The sequence below is a fragment of the Ornithodoros turicata genome, chromosome 4 (assembly GCF_037126465.1).
Source record: "Ornithodoros turicata isolate Travis chromosome 4, ASM3712646v1, whole genome shotgun sequence".
Taxonomy (NCBI): Eukaryota; Metazoa; Arthropoda; class Arachnida; order Ixodida; family Argasidae; genus Ornithodoros; species Ornithodoros turicata.
In genome coordinates this window covers 71,666,208-71,686,818 of record NC_088204.1, presented here as the reverse complement: position 1 = coordinate 71,686,818, position 20,611 = coordinate 71,666,208, and the positions used below count along the sequence as shown (strand labels likewise).

General features: G+C 45.6%; 3 protein-coding genes across 5 annotated transcripts in view; 1 reads left to right on the top strand and 2 right to left on the bottom strand.

Moving 5' to 3' along the window:
• Nucleotides 1-7,174, top strand: part of LOC135391836 (uncharacterized) — a 56,672-nt gene extending 49,498 nt beyond the window's left edge. Inside the window, exons 4-7 of the mRNA XM_064622338.1 lie at nucleotides 659-732; nucleotides 1,628-1,742; nucleotides 4,679-4,731; nucleotides 6,218-7,174. Of these exons, the coding sequence (XP_064478408.1) occupies nucleotides 659-732; nucleotides 1,628-1,742; nucleotides 4,679-4,731; nucleotides 6,218-6,333 (358 nt within the window). The 3' untranslated portion in view covers nucleotides 6,334-7,174. The remainder of the gene's footprint in view (nucleotides 1-658; nucleotides 733-1,627; nucleotides 1,743-4,678; nucleotides 4,732-6,217) is intronic.
• On the bottom strand, nucleotides 7,088-13,663 carry LOC135391835 (nudC domain-containing protein 3-like). Of its 3 annotated transcripts, none has more exons than XM_064622336.1 (9): nucleotides 13,489-13,663; nucleotides 13,237-13,318; nucleotides 13,065-13,131; nucleotides 12,664-12,994; nucleotides 11,740-11,842; nucleotides 10,730-10,909; nucleotides 9,974-10,162; nucleotides 9,793-9,912; nucleotides 7,088-7,278 (listed from the first exon to the last, which is right to left on the bottom strand). In XM_064622336.1, exons 1-8 carry the CDS (start codon nucleotides 13,596-13,598, stop codon nucleotides 9,808-9,810), a joined length of 1,167 nt encoding a protein of 388 aa, XP_064478406.1. In that variant the 5' UTR covers nucleotides 13,599-13,663; the 3' UTR covers nucleotides 7,088-7,278; nucleotides 9,793-9,807. The 3 variants fall into 3 exon arrangements, with proteins under 3 accessions (XP_064478406.1, XP_064478404.1, XP_064478407.1); XM_064622334.1 differs by having other exon boundaries at nucleotides 7,088-7,281; nucleotides 13,489-13,662; XM_064622337.1 differs by lacking the exon at nucleotides 7,088-7,278 and adding an exon at nucleotides 9,460-9,727.
• A 1,626-nt stretch (nucleotides 13,664-15,289) lies between these two features.
• Nucleotides 15,290-18,421, bottom strand: LOC135391833 (actin, clone 403). Its single transcript, XM_064622333.1, has 4 exons — nucleotides 18,312-18,421; nucleotides 17,066-17,200; nucleotides 16,124-16,610; nucleotides 15,290-15,960 (listed from the first exon to the last, which is right to left on the bottom strand). Exons 2-4 carry the CDS (start codon nucleotides 17,189-17,191, stop codon nucleotides 15,443-15,445), a joined length of 1,131 nt encoding a protein of 376 aa, XP_064478403.1. The 5' UTR covers nucleotides 17,192-17,200; nucleotides 18,312-18,421; the 3' UTR covers nucleotides 15,290-15,442.
• Between the last annotated feature and the right edge of the window lie 2,190 nt (nucleotides 18,422-20,611).

The window sequence follows — 20,611 nt, the reverse complement described above, 5'->3', positions numbered from 1 at the left end:
AGGTGTTCCTGAACACACAGCCGGAGCTTTGTTTTTTTTTCGGTCGGCAAGCGAATGGTTGAAAGATGATTTGAACGAAGTACCAAAATTATACTCAGCCCATAGACCTCGCGCCACGCCGCGGCGATCGAGCGAAACTTGCATGACCTTATCATCGCATTTCCTGATCACGCCGCACACAATGACGTGGCGCGACGTTCCTTTCGGTGAGCCGTGTGCAAGCATGACGTAAGGATGCCCCCAGGGCCACACGTGTGGTAGTCAAGAAGCGAGAGGAGGAACGCGAGAGGAAGGAAGAAGGTGGATGAGAGGTCTGGAGGCGAATTCAACCGCGCATGGTTAAAATGCATTTACTGGCACACTTAATTTAATCGGGAAAATTCGTTGGTGTATCAGTTCGACAAGAAGAACCGTTTCTCGAGCAGTACAACAGCTTGGCCCAATACCGGCTGGATATTGACTGCACTTGACCAATATTAGCCTACTGTTAGGCCGGTATTGCTGATATCCAGTCAATATTTGAATCAAGATATATTTGCTACTTGTGTTTCAGCAAGAATTTTAGGAAGTGTTCGGGAAATGTTTTGCAAACTCATTGCTAAAGGTTTTCGCTATCTACACCAACGGAGTAACTTGCGCTCCGTATTGGCACATGCAGGTTGCAGGATATGCTCCTCGTGGAAGAATGCAATCGTCTACGGAAGCAGATGAGCAAAATCTCCAGCCTGCCACGTAAGAACTGAGAGAGGAAAGACGGGGTGTGCGAATATTACATTTGGTTGATAAACTACTAAAAGTTGGCAGACTAAGCAGAGGGGGCCAGTCACTGTTACCGTTACTTAAATAATGCACCCAAGGCACGTTCACTGTGAACAGTTTTTGCACACGCTGCTTAGAAACAAGGCAGTTGTAACTACACCGCATAATTTTTGAACTAAAGTATGTCCCAAACATTTAACATGAAACAGAGAGATACATATTTGGAGCAAGCCAAAGACATTCTAAAACTTCATCAATCTAAGTGTTACTATTTGAGTCAAATAGAACTCCACTACATTAGACTTAGTGTCCTGACTTTTCTGTGTTTTCATTTTGCAAAACTCAGGGGGCGTTTAGCACAGTTTTCAATTTCTCAAAATTTTTGTGTGTTTTCAGAGATTTCAAATAATTGAAATGCCAAAAGCTCCAAGCTAACTCTGATAACATCCCTTAAGCTTTGCCAAATGAAAACACCGAAAAGACGGAGCACTAGTTATATGAAATACTAAGAGGAAATTTCAAGGAAAGGTACAATGCTAGACCTAGCACTAGCCTTCTTACGGATACATGAAATGGGACCCTACACTTGCCAGTGCAACGAACCCAGTGTACTGCCCACTGCATCAACATTGTAACAAGTGATGGCACAGGCCAACCAATTGTCAGCAGGTTACTACCAGAAGGAGGAAAGAGAGTACGATGTCCATAATGAAACAATGCATGGTGTGAGATGAGTCATCATTCCCTCCCAACGTGTCTCCATAATAGTAGTGGACTGTCCCTTCAAAAGTGTCCATCATTCGCACACCCCAGCTCGGAATGCTGACACAATGACAGGCTTCAAACAGCATGACATACTCGCTTACAGCCGACAAAAAGAGTGACAAGATCAAGGAGAGGGAGCAGCAGCTCATCTGCCGCATAGTGAGGATCGTCAACAAGAGGGACGCTATCTTGGCTGACCTCCACATAGAGCAGATGAGGTAAGGTGGTAGAGTAAGACAGGTAGGGCGCATTCTCATCATTTCATATGTGCCAGATGTGGACACCTGCAATGGTCTTTCAATGAAGTCCATGATGGTAAACAGCGTCCCTTAAAAATTGCACGAAAGTATATCGGTACCTTATCCCTCAAGTGAATATATGTCATTGCCTATTGTGTCAAAGCAGCAAAAAAAAATATATTTTTAAATAAATCAGTTCCAAGTACACTGTGGCTCTACCTGAACCTTGTGGCTCACTGGGTATCCGAAGCTGTGGATAGAACCAGACCAGTAAAGTGATTACTGTAATTAAGTACACTTAGTAATTACTGTAATTAAATATACTTAGTAATTAACTGTTTCCAGAATTAGTTATTATTACATAACTTGAACTGTAATTTAATTACTTTTGCGAGTAATTTGTAGTGCAATACTTTTGGAACTACTTTGTATGTGATACCTCATTTCTAATGTTGAATATCTTTTGCAATGTCCACTATTTTTACTCTTTCATTAAGATTACCACATGGCTGCAACGTATGTACGGATGCAACAGTCAAAATTAGGACAATTAGGTCCTGAGTGTGTTTGTTGACATTCGTCGTTGGCGTATGGTTGCCTGTCTTCTCTACCAACCAAGGTGGTAGTGAGCAAATATTAGACAGGGATCTCATCACAGGTTCTACCGCGTACCCAAAGATCAAGACAGCCGTATCCATGTGATAACTTAAAACAATGTGCAGTGACATATTTTCAATACATATTATTCACAACATATATTCACAACATATTTTACGCCATGGGTGAAACAATCTGAAAGGTACCCGTGAACCCGCTTGAAGCCTCCATGAAGCATAATGTGGGGCCCAGCTGTTTTCTCTCGGTGGTCTACCATGACCAGAAGTCGTGTCGGTATAATGAACAAGAACATTAAGAATACTTTGGTTATGAAGGCCACATATCCTCACTATACAAAGAAGAAATCTCACTTGTGTTTGGCATCCCTCAAGAAAAGGCCCCTTTTCACTGCAATAAGCAGATTTCCCCAGCAACTATAATTCGTAGCACTGTGCTCCACTACCACCAGTCTTTTTCCTGCATTTCATCTAGTCCACTAGTCGTTTCATTAAATTATAGAGCACAAATATGTATCAAAATGAATGTAATTGAGTGTAACTCAATGCCAAATGAAACACCCTTGAAGAACTTTTTATAGTTAACTGTAGTTGTTATTGAATTACAATTCCTATTTCGTAATTGTTACTATAATTTAATTACTTTTATGAGCATGTAGTTATACATAATTCAATTACTTTTGAATTTTTACAGACCTGGATAGAACTAGCGAAAACAATATTCTGCACTCTAAGCACTACAAGCACGTAAAAGTATATAGAATATTACAGTACCCAGTGCTGTACATACTCATGACGAGTTACGATAATATGCACCTAAAATGTGTGCAGCAGCCTATAGGTCCTTGCAGTACCATGTCCTAGACTGGCATGCAATCTTCCCTTGATGCACTAAACCAAGGGCACGACCTCTTTCTGCTTGCTACATTTCCGCTCTTGCACCTCTGTCCCATTCTTTATATAGACACAAACACACAATTTGTTAGCGCTACTCAGTGTGGTGTGTAACTTAAGTTAAAACTTTGTTACTTTATTTTGCTTTCTCAAATTTTCTTTCAAAGCCCTCAGAAAAGACTCAGCACTCAACATAGTCATACGTTGTTGTAGCAGTATGCTTCTTACAAAATCATACAACACAGCAACAAAGCCTGTTAGGCAAGAAAAATGTGAGGACGATCATTCTGCACGCCATTCATCATCTCAAAGGGATAGGCTGTCCATGTTACGCGGTTGTTCTAATGCTTGTACATCACAGTGCTGGAGCAAATTTTCATTTGTTCAGACAGCTCACCTTGCGAAGGACCCTCAAGTGTTCAGAATCTGCTAGCCGCATTCCTGTAATGTTCAGCTCACGCAGCTTGTTCACTGAACAAATGAACGTTTGCTCGCCTTGTATAAGCTGCATTTCATGTCACTTAACACCACGCCATCTTCTTTTTTACAGCAATCCCGGCACAAGGCACGGAAATTCGTAGCCTTTATTTACTGCCTTATGTTGTAATCTTTTGAGCTTAGAAGCTGAAAAAAAAAAAAAAGAATTTGACTGTTTCCAATACCGAGCACCCTGGGACAGCAGAAAGTAGCTTGACCAAAAGAATTTACACCGAGCGCCCAATGACAGTGGACTAATAGGCTGCAGCTTAATAAAAAGTATTAGAGTACGCACTCCATAACAAGGAATAAAGATGTTGAACGTGGCTTAATCAAAAGAAATTATGTCAGAAGCCCGATAATAGAAAATACAGATGCTCAAAGCGACTTCATCAAAAGGAACTCCACTGAGCACCCCATAACAGAATATAAAGAGGTTAAAGTACTTGAATTGAAACCAAAAAGTTAACTACTGCAAAATAGTATCACCGTGTAAAAAACATTCTGAATTTACCCTTCAACTTCAAGCATTTCAACCTGTCACTGACCCTCACTGCACATCGTCATTTTCAACAAACGCAAATTATTACCATTGAATCACCACCATCATCATTGGCCATAAGAACTGACTGCAACCAGGTGGCACCACCGGTCACCTTAGCGACTTCACTTCAAAATTTTTCACTGTCGAGCCACCGGAAATATATTCAAATTTCAAATTCAATTTCAAATTTTTAAAAAATCAGCACATAAAGCAACCACGTTGCAACAAGCGACAGAGACAAGCCCAATTTGAACGCAGATTAGGTAGAGGCGCTAAAGAGGCCAGTTGTGCCACTCTGTGGCAGAAATTTCATCGCGGGTACAAAACTTATAGGAGGCTCTCTGAGCTGTTTGAGTGCTTGCAAAATCATGTTTTGACTGTTCCAGAGGAACTGATGAGCAAGAACAAATCGACAAAGAGTACCAGAAGTGGAAGAGAGGTAAGATGTGAGAGACAATTGAACCTCTGTATGCAATAAGAAGATAAGTCGAAAAATCCCAAAATGAGAAAAGGGGCCTGACATGATTGTCCGTCCCATTGACACACGTGCATTTCCAGTTTTTTGCCATGCTGTAGTGAGCCAACAAATCGCAATAAGGTCCTAAGTTTTCATTGGCAGGTGCATGCAGGTATGTAGATGTCATTGCAACAAAAATAGTAAAAAGAGGATAAGACGACTTATCCCCTTATTGCATACAGAGGTTCAATTAAAGTGGGCAATACAATGATCAAACATCACCTACCAAATTCATTTAAAATATTCAAAAAGCTTGGTATGGAAGTGATTGAGGTAGGTCGAAACTGTGTGGACCTGCACGAACTTTTGCGGACCTTATTATGCTTTCATTGCTTTTATTTTTACTGTTTCGGTTTAAAAAGCCTTCACGGTATCTGAAACAACGAGGGCTTAGGTGTCAATTTTGTAGCCCTGAGCTGAAAAGCCAACCAGATATTATTAATTATAATAATATCAAACCATTTCTGTCATATTAGCATGGTAGTCAACAGAGTGACATCAACTATAGTGTCTTAATTTATGGGCACTTAATAAATTTGTTTTGAAATGTGAAAATGGTTCTGCCAGATAGTAAATCTGACCTTTGAGATTAAGGAAAATACAAAACACTAAAGTAGCTGGCACATAAAAAGCTGCACTCACTGGACATTCCAGAGTCCCTTGCCAGCAGGCTATAGAACTTCTACAAGGTGCTGTGCTGCGAATGTTTATTCACATTAACCATTTGTAGTATTGTTAGGGTTCTTCATTTTCGGGTTAAACCCGATTTTTCGCGATAGTTCCCCCTCGAACAGGTTTTCAAGAATTCGGGTAAAACACAATATCTACCCGAAATCTTTGCGGTCCTTCAACTTGTCGCTGTAGGTAAACCGTCGGAAAAGTGAATCATAATATCAGCAAAGAGAGCTATTTGTGACAACTTATTTGTCCCACTTTAATAATCCCGTCCTGCAGGAGAAAAAAGATTAGCTTTTGTAGAGCTCGGGCAAGTGTTTGTATACCGCGGTCGTTCATTGCCCCAGATCCGAGTGGAAGCATAAGGATTCTTGTTTCTGGTCCCAGTGTCACAGCAGTGGCTTGTTTCATATGCAGCTCGTTTCACCCGAAAATTCCACATATCACAATTTGACATATATGACAATTTGAAAATTGACATATCAAAACAGAGATCATAGCGCCCAATTTCTTCCCGAATTCTCGCGTGTGAATAGCACCCGATTTTTCCCTCCCGAATTTGAAAAATCACAAAACCCGAAAACGAAGAACCCTAAGTATTGTCTGTCTGTCTGTTTTAACATTTGTCAATGCATTAAGATGCATGTATACAACGCCACCTTTTGGTGCTGTCGACAACTAGCGGCAACTAGTTCAACTTTTGTCTCGTGAGAAAACTCTGCCTCGTTTACAGAATGGACCAGGATGTTCCACACTCCAGTCATCAAGGAGCCCAACAAGCCCTCGGTCTTCAAATCCGTCGGCAAAAGACTGCTCAACAATAAGCAGCGGAAGAACGGCAAGAGCTGAAGGGCGCCGATCAACTCTCCGTCGTACATCCCCCTCCTACCTCAGTCACCTCCAGCATCAGTGACCAACGAGAGACTGCAGTGTGCGTGCTGGGATAGTGATGTGTGACCCACACTTGATACGTGTTGGTTATGAAGACAGGATTCAGCGGAGTCATTATAGTGTGGACTTTAAATGCTGAGATATTTGTATTATCAACTGCTGAGGCGTCAGAATCTCAGCAGCAACCCAGAACCAAAGAGAATTACGAGCGTACGGGACTTCGGAGATCACGATGTCCAATGTGTGATATGTATAGTTTTGTCTTTTGAATAGAGATGCATGCCATGTTCAAGGAACACAAGCAGCCAAAGAATGCTAATTTTGTAAGCAGGACCTCAATGTGTAACTACTTTTACAAGCTGAACAAACTTTACACTAATTATCGAAACAAACTACACGGACCAGCGCAACGTGTAATTCAAATATTAAACTCAAGCGCATGTTAGTGTTGTGACAGTCTGCAACATTAATTATGCTGTATCTCAAGCAATGCAGCGGTTATTCTTCGTGTTGATGAAGCATTAACAGTGTAATAAATAACCTGCAACGAGTAAATTTTTTAGCATCATTTTCACCGATGGTTGTTCAGCTGCCCTTTCTTACAATACGGTGTATTCTTGACCAAGGGATGAGTTGTGGCCATGTTGACGATGCGTGAACAATTTTTTGTAACAAATGTGTTGCTCTTGATGTAAATAAGTACAGATGACCATTTTTTTTAGAAGACGCCAATTTTAATGTTGCCTAAAGCCACGGTTCCGTCATGCAGTGCTGTTCAATAAATATTGCATAAAAGTGGCTCACTGCGAATGTCCGTTGATTCACTGTCACTCTGATGGCACACAACACTTATCTGTCTGTTCCTGTCCTTTGTACACATGCACATTTCTTCATGTGCTTTACCTACTAAAGGAAAGAGACATTCCTTAGGGGGAACACTAAAAGTTTTCAAAGAGCATTTGTTATGATAACATTATAGATTTTCGACACACTACTAGACCGTAAGAAGATTTATACGCAAAGGAAACCACAATTTGCACTTTCCCTCTTTCCTTCTCAACAGATGCAACACGGCTATGGGGATAGGGTGTCCAATCATCTTAGGAAACTGTTTGCACAGACTGATTGGGTGTCGCCTCGTAGTGCCATGCCATCTTAGGCCCGTTTCACACTAACGTTTTTCGCGTCCGTGTTTTTAATGGAGACAAAACCACACCTGCCAACTTAGGAACATCCAAATTAGGGCGATTTCAAAAGCGAAGGGGGGGGGGGGGGTATGTTGTTGGAAAATGGACTTACTATTTTATATAGGAGAAAGACGATGTTCGGGAGCTTTTATTTGGAAGAAACACGCTTGACCCCAAGTTACAACCCCAGACCCCAGCAGACTCACAAGGCACAAGTGTTGCAGCAACAGACATTGCCCTCCCAAAGAAATTATCTGGGTGTCTGGCTGTGACAAGACCACAGCACTTTCTCCAAAGAATGTGAAGACACGAAACTATGTCCCTCTTTTCTTCGCGATGCTGAACTGCCCTCACATTCAGCACACCCTCCGTAACGTGGCCGAACTTGAAAAGGCCATCTGGACTTTCCAGGAGAGCTTTAACATAGTAGTCGTTGAATAAGTTAGTTAACGAGTTATTAAAAAAGTAGTTTGCATAATACGTCACAACCATCAGTTAAGTTGTACGTCGCTGTCGTCAGTGCTGTCAACAACAATAACCGCAAAAACTTTCCATTCAGTGTGCTTATCACGAGCTCTTGTGCACAGTTTCCCATTTCACCGACAATTCGACTCACTGAACTTAGTAGTTCGATCGCACGCGTGCCGCTTTACAGCGGCGGGAGTTAGGAACACGGAGGAGGAGGAGGGCCCGCGCGGACAACATCGTAGTCCTTGTCTTGCTTTCGGAAAAACTGACCTAGCCAGTACCTTTTGTCTCTGCATTTAAGGTGGTCCTGGTGCTCCCTCGACATAACGTGGGTAAGAATGTCGGTCCACCCTCCACGCGGAATGCCGATCTCGCAACTGTAAACTGTGCAGAACACATGCTGCCCTTTCCTGACAGCTATCACATGTCCTAATTGAGTTGCGAATTCCTTCAGAAACACGTGTAAATTGTTGTTTTGCTTACATGGAGCCATCATCTGCAAAGTACAATGCAATACCACTGCAAAGGCACCCTCATCTCACGGAAACATAGAGGAAATGCCTGGAAACTTGAAGTGCTAGAACAACAACGCACTAGAACTCAGAACTCTCCGGGAAGCAGAAGCGATGCCGATGGCAATAGGGCTGGCATTGGATTGACATTTAACGTCTCTGAGGACTGAGGACAGACTAAAACCACGCGTTTGAGATATAGAGGGGGAAACTGCATTTTCTGGGAGATTTGCTTCTCGGTCGTACAATCGTACAAAACGGTCTAAATCCGGGAGTCTCCAGGATGAATCGGGAGAGTTGGCAGGCATGCAAAACGGACCCATTGGAACCTATGGGGATCGAATGCCCTTAAGTTCTCTTTTTGAAGCACACGGACGACGAACGGTCGTGTGAATCCGGCCTTAGAAAGAGAGCAAAACGGAAAGCGTAATTTGAGTTTCCTTCACGCTTAAATCAAGAGTGATTAAACAGATGAACCCATGTTCCATGACTACAGCCTCTATCTTTCCGCAAATCCGCGATTCCGCGAAATATTGCGGAATCTGCCATGTCTCGCAGAACCTGCTGTTTCCCTCAGAACCGTGCTTTTCGGGGATTTTATTTAATCATTATTATTTCATTTTTTTATTTTATTATTATTATTCGTATTTCATTATGATTTTATTCATTATTAATATTTCATATTTCATTATCTATTTATTCATTATTATTATTTCACATTATTTATTATTCCTTATCGTTACTTATTTTATTCGTGTCTATTCGGTATATCACAGAATTATGTAAGGATTTCAATCAATCTGCGACATTTTCTCGAGTTGAACCCGATCAGTCGCAACTGCAATGCTCCACGCAACTGATACTGCCGACACTTACACGGCTGAATGTGCCTCGACGAAAGAAAATTTAACGAGAGGAACGCCTGGAGAGATATATATTATCAGAGTTGAGTCGAATTTTCTCTGCACAATGAAAAGTTAGGAAAGGCTGGAAAAGCGTGCGGGATGAGTCGGTAAGCAATCTTGGGTGAATGCGGCAACTTTTTTTTTTTTTTTTGCTTGTTTTCTCTTGCCCGCGGAATCGAGTGGATTTATAAATCCCACTTTGCGAATACGTTAATTTTTCTTCCGCAGAAAGCCAGGAGCTTTTATGACCGTGACTCTAATGTTCAATCAGTGGTGTTCCCTAAAAACAAAATTTTTTCCTATTATTTTTCTTTTTGTCAACATCAACAAGATTTCCGCACGAACCTGGTGCCGGCACCATCACAGATTGTCACAGCTGATGTTCACGAGGTCCGGATCGAACGGCTGACCCCTGAATGGCGAACCTTCTTTGTCCCACGCTTCCTTCAGAATATTCTCTACTTTCTACAGAAGAAGCAAGCGAATTAATCTATCGTGCAACAGCTGGGGATGGTGAAATACGAACCTCCTGCTTCGGGGTTTTCCTGCCCATCTGTTTCTGCATGTTGTTGAAGGCCAGTTCCTGGATCTTCGCCTGAGATTCAGCATCCAGATCTTCAAAGGGCTTCGATGGGTCGATGGCTCGCACGTTGATTTTTGGTTCGCTCACCAACAGCTGCTCCCACCAGCGTTCCTCACACTTCTCCAAATTTACCTGCGTAAATTGCAAGAGATTCAGGGATTAAATATTACAAAGTCCCCTACACAGTGGCTGTGCATGATGTGCTCGGTAAAGGACAGCAGTAACAATCTTCTCAGATAGAGCAGAATAGATGTGTGATAAAGGGTATGTCGTCTCTCGAGTGCTACCGTGAGCCTCTCAAATGCAGAAAGATGTGTCACTTGCACTTGCCAGAAAATGCAATGCAGCACAAGGTTTGTACAATGGCCACTCAGCACAGTGCTAACCATCTGTTACGTGCTAAAATATGTGCTACGTGACAAAAATCCAGAGGAACATCGGGAATGTTTGTTCATGAAATCAGTCTTGCAGCACTTTCCTACAAATCCATAAAAAAAACACAGTGTTGCGCTCCATACACCAGATTTTAATCTTGGTTCCACAACACTACTTGTACAAGAATACATAACCACAATACAAACTGAAACATAAGAACAGCACTGCAGGATGACGTTCTTTCACTGTACCTGCAGCCTTCCATGGATTCTGAATGAGCTTTGCTCCACCAAAACAAAATTACGAAAATAGTATAGTGCTTACAAGGACGTGGTCTTCGGGCACCAGGGTCCAAATGCAGTCATCCAGTTTAACCCTCCAGGGAAAGTCATCGTCAATGGGAACGCTCCAAGATCCATCCACTATGTTGAGTACCTTGACCCTCAAGTGAGTGTGCGTCAAGTCAACTTTTATCTGGTTACGAGAGCTCACATCCCTGCCCACCTGAAATCGAAAAGGACAATAGTTAGCGGCGCTTTGAGCTCCTAATCATCTCACTAAGAGGTCGACAACAACACCGCAGACACTGACAGTACATCAGGCCATTAGGAAACACCTGTAAGGGTTCACAGTATGTAGCAAATGAATATAATTAACTAAGAAATACAGATGAGATATTACTTTAGCTCGTTAAATCAATGGCATAGCTGCTGGCTCTAGCCAGTTCAGAGCACAACTATGAATTTCCCGCACTTAGCGTATTGGAAACGTAACTGAACAGGAATTCTTTGTGAAGCATCAGATATCCTTTTTTGGCAGGGGTTGGGATGGGAGGGCTGACCCACAAAAAAAAAATAAAAAGAAGACATTAGTGGTGAAATGCAGAATCCATAAAAAAGGTAGATACAGCGAAACCTCGATAATGCTATGTTTGTGACAATGCGAAAACTATGGAGGAAACCGTGTGGCACGTGAAAATGCTACAACTAATCTTATCTCTTCTTCGATAGAGTGATATCACAGTGATAGGCAGTCAGGCATTGTTATTGGCACCGGAGAATGTGCTGAACAAAGCTCAAAGTCTGTTTCACTGAGCAGCAGATGAAGCAGACTTCACTGAACAGCTTCCGAGTTTGAAGGAGCCAGTCAATTCCTCAATCACAACAGAATCGACAATGAATATCCAGGCAACATAACACATCAGCTGGCGACAGTGAAAGCACATAAGACGCCCCGCGTTTGTTATGCACGTCAATATAAAGATTACGAGGGTGCTTTGGAAACTTTCTGGTAGAAAAGCGACTATGGCGCAAGTGATAGTGGTAAGAACATGCCTTGACTCTGACATCAATGTCGTAAATGCTCTGGCTCCAGGAATAGTTGTCACGAATGGCCCCATTGTAGCTCTCTGGATTGCTTTGAAACCTAGCCTGTACACTGGAAAATGAGATTACAGAATACTTTAGAGGTTTCATAATGCACATATGTAAATGTAAACACTGTGTCTAGAGGTATGTCGGACCGACGTACTCAATTGCGCTTGCACAGGGCTGACATATTCGAACCAAACCTGAAGCGGGTACGTCAGATCAACGACGTACGTGCTGTTACTGAACGCAGAGTACGTCGGATATTGGGGACAGCTGCAAACTTCGTACTGGGAGAGCAGTTTCGTTAAACATTCGAAGTTGAATTTTGGGGAAATATGTTTCCGAGGGGGCACAGCACGTCACCAAGCAGGCATGTTGAAGGAGCTTTCGTGTACAATTTCGGTTTGGGAATTAAATTCGCCAAGAAGATGGTGTTGTGAAGGAGTTTCTTCTTCAACCCATGTTCAGAGAATTGCAGTTGCCTGTGTAGAACAACAACCAACAACAAAAGAGAACAACAAAAGAGAACAGAAGGTTCGTGACCTGTGCCAGGCAGAGATGAACTGAGGCGCAAGTGTTTATTGTCATCTGAACATGCACCTGAGCATTCCAGTAGGGGAGCTACATGTATTTTGTTTATAAAAGGCACTGCGTATGCACTATGCATGTGCGACATATTACAACGAAATGTTAAACGGGCTGTGGTTATGCTGACAGCCCAACTTTCTTCCACATGCTAAAGGGTACCCCTGAGAGGAACTCCCGCATATGCGCCGTCTGCAGAGGGGCTTGGAGGCATGAGCCTCCCCCCGGAACTTTCCCAGGGGGGACCAGGGTTGTGCCCTGGCTCCCTCCAGCAAGCTGAAAACTCTCCACCTATGTACTCACGGATCGTAGTCTGAATCCTGCCCTTCATTCGCTGCTTCAGGTGGCTTTGGTGTTGATGTTTGCTGTTCCTCCCCCTTTTCTGCTGAACTTTGTTTTTCCTTCTCATTCCTACTGACGTGCGGAGTGGTTCCTTCCCTTTCGCTCGCAGCCTCACCTATTTTTTTCTTCTCGTCCACTCCATTCTCTGTTGAAGTTGCCGTGCGCAGTTTTCCTTCGGGGTTTCCCTCGGGGTTTGGACCCGCAGGTCCAGTTTCTTCTTCTGTCTCTTCATCGTCGTCGGCTGCGGTCGTTTCAACTTCGACAGTCTCGATGGCGGGAGGAGGGATCTCACCTATCGCAAAACAGGTGACAAGTTTTGGTTGGGCGCGGGAAAGAAAAGTATCGTTGAGTTGCAAACTTACCTTCTTGTGCAAGCGCTGCTTCCCTTTTTAGCTTCTCATTTGTGAGGTTGTAGTACTTCTGAAAGGCCTATTTTGCGTAGAAATACGGAGGCTTACAGTCCGGGTCCAGCTGGTTCTAGGCACTGGGGATTCCGCAGCACAACCACTAACATAGAAAGAACTCATGACTTACTAGTTGAACGAACTTTTTCGCTACGCCAGGAGGGAATCCCATCTTCTGCGATGTGTCAGTTTTAATCCGAAAGAAGTCCGTCCTGTAGTCGCGACAATGTAGTACAATGTACAATGTACTACTGTAGTTGTAGCTCTTGACACAACAGTGAAAATAACAGCTACTACTCGTGTAATGACTGAAGGTTCTGCAAAGTATTGCTCGGTGATGAGAAGAGAGCTCCGTAAAAATTACTATCAAGCACAATCCTACCTCCTGTACAAAAAGTCAAAGAAGACGTCGAGGAAGGGCAAGATCTGCCCTTCATTTGATAGGATTCCAAGCAATGCATTATCGTAGATCCCGCGGTTATTACGATCCATTACACGCAACTCCTGTGGAACCTGCTGAAACTACGACAGCCAGTCGAAAGTCGAACGCCACAGAACACCCGCCAAATAGACGTTGGCCCTATCCAAAATGTTTGTATTACCACGCCATGATTGCATACGGTTGCATAAACGAGTTTTAGAATAAATATCATAAATAGGACGCATGCTTGTTTCTGAGTCCGGAATTTAAGTTCAACACACAATTTATTACTCATCAAGATTTCTTCCTGCTAGAAATAAAAACGTTTGTATTGCACTACATGCTAGCTCGCATGACGTTCTGGTACAGCCGGTACAGCTGACAGCTGTGATTTTAGTTCGATTTCTCGCCGGGCTGTGGCGCCAGGAGTGTACATAATAGCATGCGCGGGAAATTCGGATCGGTGGCTGCGTTTTATTGCCGAGCGACCTGCCGCCGTGCCGCGACGACGGCGTCAGTGGCACAGCCGGATGGGGGGAGGAGGTTTCAGGCGTTCACACTCCCGAAATGGTATCTTTGGCAGTGCATTTGAGAGAGGGTAAAATCACCTCCCCCATGTGGAGTTCCCGTAGAACCCTCCCGAATATTTTTCTGGTTACAGTACTACATGGTTGCTCGTGCGTTCTGGGACGACTTCATTGGTTACTATGCAGACATTGCCTCCCCGCCCCCTCTCTTAATGCCTAAGGAAAGCCCAAGGAAGAACCCATCTGGGAAATCTGGAAGTGGCCCACCCCATGCTAACAAATCCAACCACGTGGTGTCTCGCATGATCAAAAATTCTCTCAAGTCATTCATGTCCAGCGTGGCGTATTTAGAACTTGTGGCTGTACAAAGGGCTGAAGCCGACCCAAAAAAATTTGATCGTGCATTAGAAGCAGTCCGGGTGATCTTTCTGATAATTTTATTCTTCTAACCTTTACTGGTTATTTAAAAATGACGGAGAAATTAAAATGAGTTTACGAGTATTGTCTGCATAAAAGATGAAGAGTGATGGACCTCAAAGAAGTTCGCGTGCAGATACCGGAAAGGAGCAATCCTACCTGATGTTGGCCAATCGCCTACTTGGCCAGACTCCAAAGGGGGCTGGACATGCGATGCGACGTCATCAGTCTTCCTATGGCAAGAAATACACTGACGTAAGCGTCGCTTATGGTCGCATACTGGAGATGAGTGCCAAGCGTAGAGGGGACCACCTTCTGCTATGGCACACGTTACCACAGCGTAGTTCTTTGTACGCTGTGCCGCTATAGAACAACAGGTCGTGCCAGGGCTATGCAAAATGCTATTTCTGGAAGAGCTAGAAGGTAACGTCACCTCATGCTGCGAAAGCAGACGAAAGTCAGACAGCACCAAAGCTGTGCAAGTGACTCTAGGGGGGCGAGGAACCTCAGTAGAGAGATCAAATAGAGGCGCGCCTTCTAGGGAAGTACGTGGCTCTTGAGCAAAGCCGACCCGTTCAGACCCAACGTAGTGCCGGAGCGCGCCCACCAGAATGCAAGGGTACAACAGACACCAGAAATGTAATACTGTAAAAACGATTTTTATTCCAACCAATGAAGAGAAAAAGGAACTGGAGAATTTCTTTAATTTAGCTTCCCCCCGTTTCCCGCTCTGGAGACATCCGAGACACCGATCTTACCGGAAGACCAGAGAACATCACACAGCTATACAGCGTTAGTAGGCGTAGGAGCAGTTTACAGAGGGCCCTAAACACTGGCAGCGGCCGGCTGGCTAGTCGGGAAACCGTCGGGGAAGGTCCGAACAAATCGAAACACGAATAAAAAAAAATCGACGAGGTAAAAGTTCTTTCTTTCTCGCTGCTGTTCTTTGATGGTAGTGGTTTGCTGGCTGCTTAGAAGCACTTGCGGTGGACAATGCTGGGGCCGGACTCGTCGTACTCCTGCTTGGAGATCCACATCTGCTGGAAGGTGGACAGAGAAGCCAGGATAGAACCGCCGATCCAGACGGAGTACTTCCTCTCGGGGGGAGCGATGATCTTGATCTTCATCGTGGATGGGGCGAGGGCAGTGATTTCCTTCTGCATACGATCGGCAATACCGGGGTACATGGTGGTTCCGCCGGAGAGGACAGTGTTGGCGTACAGGTCCTTCCTGATGTCGACGTCGCACTTCATGATGGAGTTGTAGGTGGTCTCGTGGATACCGCAAGATTCCATTCCCAGGAAGGAAGGCTGGAAGAGGGCCTCAGGGCAACGGAAACGTTCGTTGCCGATGGTGATCACCTGACCGTCGGGAAGCTCGTAGGACTTCTCGAGGGAAGAGGAGGAGGCAGCGGTGGCCATCTCCTGCTCGAAGTCCAGGGCGACATAGCAAAGCTTCTCCTTGATGTCACGGACGATTTCACGCTCAGCTGCGGGGAAGGAAAGATAACGGTACGATTAGCGGACGGACGTTACGACGGGGGCAATCAATCGCGCACTGTCCTGTACTGCCGCGAATAATGCATTCGCATTAACCTGGCCTGGCAATTAACTCAAGCTATTCCCCGTCTACAGGAATTATCGATATCGTACCGGTGGTGGTGAAAGAGTAGCCACGCTCGGTGAGGATCTTCATGAGGTAGTCAGTGAGATCGCGGCCAGCCAAGTCCAGACGGAGGATGGCATGGGGGAGTGCGTAACCTTCGTAGATGGGTACGGTGTGGGAGACACCATCGCCGGAGTCGAGCACGATACCGGTGGTACGACCGGAGGCGTACAGGGAGAGCACGGCCTGGATGGCAACGTACATGGCGGGGGTGTTGAAGGTCTCGAACATGATCTGGGTCATCTTCTCACGGTTAGCCTTGGGGTTAAGGGGGGCCTCAGTCAGGAGGACTGGGTGCTCCTCGGGGGCAACACGGAGTTCGTTGTAGAAGGTGTGGTGCCAGATCTTCTCCATGTCATCCCAGTTGGTCACGATACCGTGCTCAATGGGGTACTTCAGGGTGAGGATACCACGCTTGCTCTGGGCCTCATCACCGACGTAGCTGTCCTTCTGACCCATACCCACCATGACGCCCTGTACACGGAGGAAGCGAGGGTCAGCACGCGTTCGAATCGGACGCAGGGACCGACGGGGAGCATCGCGAGCCTCTTCAGGAGCGGGACTTTGACGGGCAGAGATTCGACAGGGTTACGGGTGACAGAGATTCGTCCAGGAAGGATTTCCTCAATTTAAACGTTAGGAGAGTAGTTTCATTCGAATTTCCGGCGACAGGAACTTAGCAAAGGGGTTCGAATAGGCATTAGAAGATATTTCGTCGGCAGAACAAGCGATTGTCCGATCAGGTTTATAGAAAGTCTGCTGCATATCGCAGCTGAATAGAGATCTTCAAATAAAGCGCATTTTTTCTTTTGCCCCGGAATAAGGTCCCCCCCTGGTCGCAGTTATGGTATCGTGGCGAACGTCCCAAAATCCCGCTCCTTCGCGACTCGTCAGCATCCGTCGTCCAGTGGCTCTGGTCGGCGTTATACCTGGTGACGGGGACGTCCAACAATGGATGGGAAGACAGCCCTGGGGGCGTCGTCTCCGGCGAACCCGGCCTTGCACATACCGGACCCATTGTCCACCACGAGAGCAGCTACCTCGTCGTCACACATGGTTGGTCACTGCAGAGACAAAACATGTCCAACACGCGGTCATTCAAACGGCCAACGGTACAACGTTACGGTATAAAGCTTCCCGAACGACACGCTACGCGATACCAATGGAACGATGGGCGAACCATTCTTTTCACGGGAGCGCTCAAGTTACGAATGGCTGAAACAATGCTGCGCATAATTCGAATCTGCCGAAATATAATGTTACGATACATCCGGACATAGTCGGTCTTAGCCTTACCGCGCCTATCATCGCAGGCAATTCTTGCACCGGACTACTCAGCGCATTATCGGTGTCTGATAACACCAGTGCGGTACCTTGTACGGGTATTGAGAAAATTTTGAGAGCAGCTCGATATCGCCGCCAATAACGCAGACTGATAACTCCAAAGCGGTGCCAGAACTGCCTCTCCCCACGTAGCTCGCGATAGCGCTTAGGAGGTCGTCCCTAACAGTCCTGTCCTTCAATTACAGCTCTAATCTGGCAAGATTACAATTAGTCGTCGTGCTCGTAATAAGCTGCGAAGCGGCTGAACACTAGCTATCCTTTCGCCTCACAATACAAAATGTGGCTGCGAGCTATCCCGGACTACACGTGGGCTGATCCGTCGATGCTCTGGGATAAGGCGCTAGATGCTCCACTAAGCTATCCCTCCTAAACGTACCGCGCCCCTTAAAGCAATCACGTAGACTTGCACTTGTCAAGCTACCTTTCTGAAGTGAACACCCTACTCTGACAAGCTACACACTGCCCCGCCCCCCACCTCCAGCAAAGTAACACTCTAGGCAGCTTACCTCCCCCATAGACCCTACCGCTGACCCACTACAGATTAAATATCCCACCTCCCATTCACTACACAATTTGTCTCCCCCAGCAGTTAGCCACCCCCCCCAACTAGCACTCTAGGTTGCTCACCTCCCCTCTCGACCCTACCACTGACCCACTACAGAGATTACATAACCCACCTCCCACCCACTACACAATTTGCCTCCCCCCCTAACTAGCCTCAACCACCCCCCACCTGACCATCACCACCCCTACTTACGGCTACAGCCAACTCGTAATCCTCAAGCCAATAAAATCCAGCACGCTCTAGCAGAAGTCGTCGGCGGAACGTACCGAGTGTGTATGGATGTCCCCGTCAAAGAACAAGTGCAAGCAGCCAAAGACCGGAGTGGCCTTGCAGAGCGGGGCAACTAGCTTTTATGCGGCCGGGCCCACGTGACACGGAACTGACGTCAGAGGCGCAGCGCCAGCGCCAAATACGGCAGCCTCTCTCCGCGCAAAGCGGCAAGGGGGGTGTCTCCCCCTCGCAACCAACGGGCGCGGGCCTAGGGCCCAACATGGACATCGGGGGGAAGGCAAGCCCCGTTTAATTTTAGAGTGCATGCCGGGCCACGGGGCACCGGCGGTTCATGTCCCAGTTTGGAGTGGATACAAGCGGTGGACTGTCGCTCGCTTCTCTGCATAGAAGATGGTAGAGCACGCGGACGATGGGACTTGTACACGTGTTCGCTATAAGGCCGCTTCGGTATATTCAGCGTATTCACATTGACCGCGTACTTCTGTGACAACAACGCTTGGTAACATTTATCTCGATCTACCGCGTCGAGAGTTCCGGTCACCTTGATAGTCGGGTTCGCAGGTTCTTATTTATTTGGACATGCTCCGTTCCACCGCTTCGCCCACAAAACGAATCCGTACAGGTTACGTTTTCTTTCACGAAAATTGCTTTCGTAGCCTGAAATTTTGGCGAGAAAAACGCCGTTTAATGGCCGTGGATGCGATCAACGCTACGAAATATGCTCGGAACCGGCCGTGCACTTCGCAATTGATGCGGAGTTTCAGTACACCAGGTTGTGTTCGTAACTAAGATTCCTAATTCCTCTGAGGTAGCCGATTGTCTGATTTGACAGCAATTCTATCGTCTTGTCTTTATTAGTTTTTATCGTATCGTTTTTCGTGTAGAGTTTCCGATTCAGTAAACTCCTTGCAGTGGCAATAACTGTTCTCTGGAGTAATTGAAGTACTTAGTGATAATACCATTTACTAAAATGGCAAGATTGAGTTACTCTGAGAGCGGCAGTCTCCTCACAAGCGTGGTGTGTCAGCCGGTATCTCCTCGCGAGATGGCAAGAGCACTTTCATTTAGACCTGACTCTATTGACATCACCCATCCCGGGACAACGCCCCCTCACAATGGCCACAATAGATCGGTGGACAGAAATAGTCAGGGCCATTTTCATCCGCACACTCTTCTTTATCTCGCTATAGTAGTGTGAGGGGGAACCAGGTTCGGAGTATATACTGCACTGTAGTTTTGAAGCATATATATTTTAATATACAAAGTGTACTCAATGAGTGTGAAGCCAGCAAGTGGGCCTTGAAACGAGCTTCGTTCCTTTATCGAAGCGTTTAATTGATAATTTGTGGTTGCATGAGACAACTGTATACACCTTATCGAAGCTTGGTAAATCTTCAGTCTCAAATATACCCAGGTCCTACGATCTGATGACGTTGCTTCGTTTTATTAATAGCTAATTCCGTGCGCTCGGTCTCCGAAAAATCGACAGGTATACTGGCACTTCCAATCATTGTACCAATATACAATTACAAACGTGCCGTGAAAATGCCACGATACGCCACTGCAACGCGCTGTCAATGAGGCACTCGCGCAATAAGCAGACAATCCATCTTGACGTCCAACACTGAAACGTGCGATAAGGAAATGGGGCATCGTTTGCCGTCACTCTACAGGTATCTTACAGGATATGAAATAACACTACCGCTACAGTAATAATCATCGCAATCGCTCTGGCAGCGACACGCAAAGTTCTCCTGTGCTGCTATCAAAGATGTGGTTCACCTTGTGTACAGTGCCGTAACACTTCATGATTCCTAAGAGGTGTTGAAAACAATATTCCCAATACGCAACGCCAAAACGATAAGCGCGCTTCGAATTCCACAAATGTTTCCCAAGCACTTCAAACAGGCAAAAGATTATGACGGGCAAGCTTATTGACTGCCAATGTACCTCGCATGATAGGTGTGATTCATATAGCGTGATAGCCGTGGCTTCTGACGAAGTTTTTTTGTTTTTTTTTTATCACCGAGCTTGACTTCAGGTGCAGGTTCCCCGCCTGCGAAATTTCAAGAGCTGCCGATCACAATTGCACTTAATTAGTGCTGGCCAACACCACAATATAAAATTAAGCGCGATAAGGAAACAACGTTATCTGGAACTCTCAATCCTACGATATGAATCACACCTATTGCGAATGAGAGGGCCAACTGTCAATGGGTACCCAGCCGGTCCATCAATGCGCCACTCCCCCCCCCCCCCCCCCCCCCCATCCCGCCATCGGAACGGGCGATGACACAACTCGGGACGGTGACTCACCCGTCGGGAAGGAAATCCC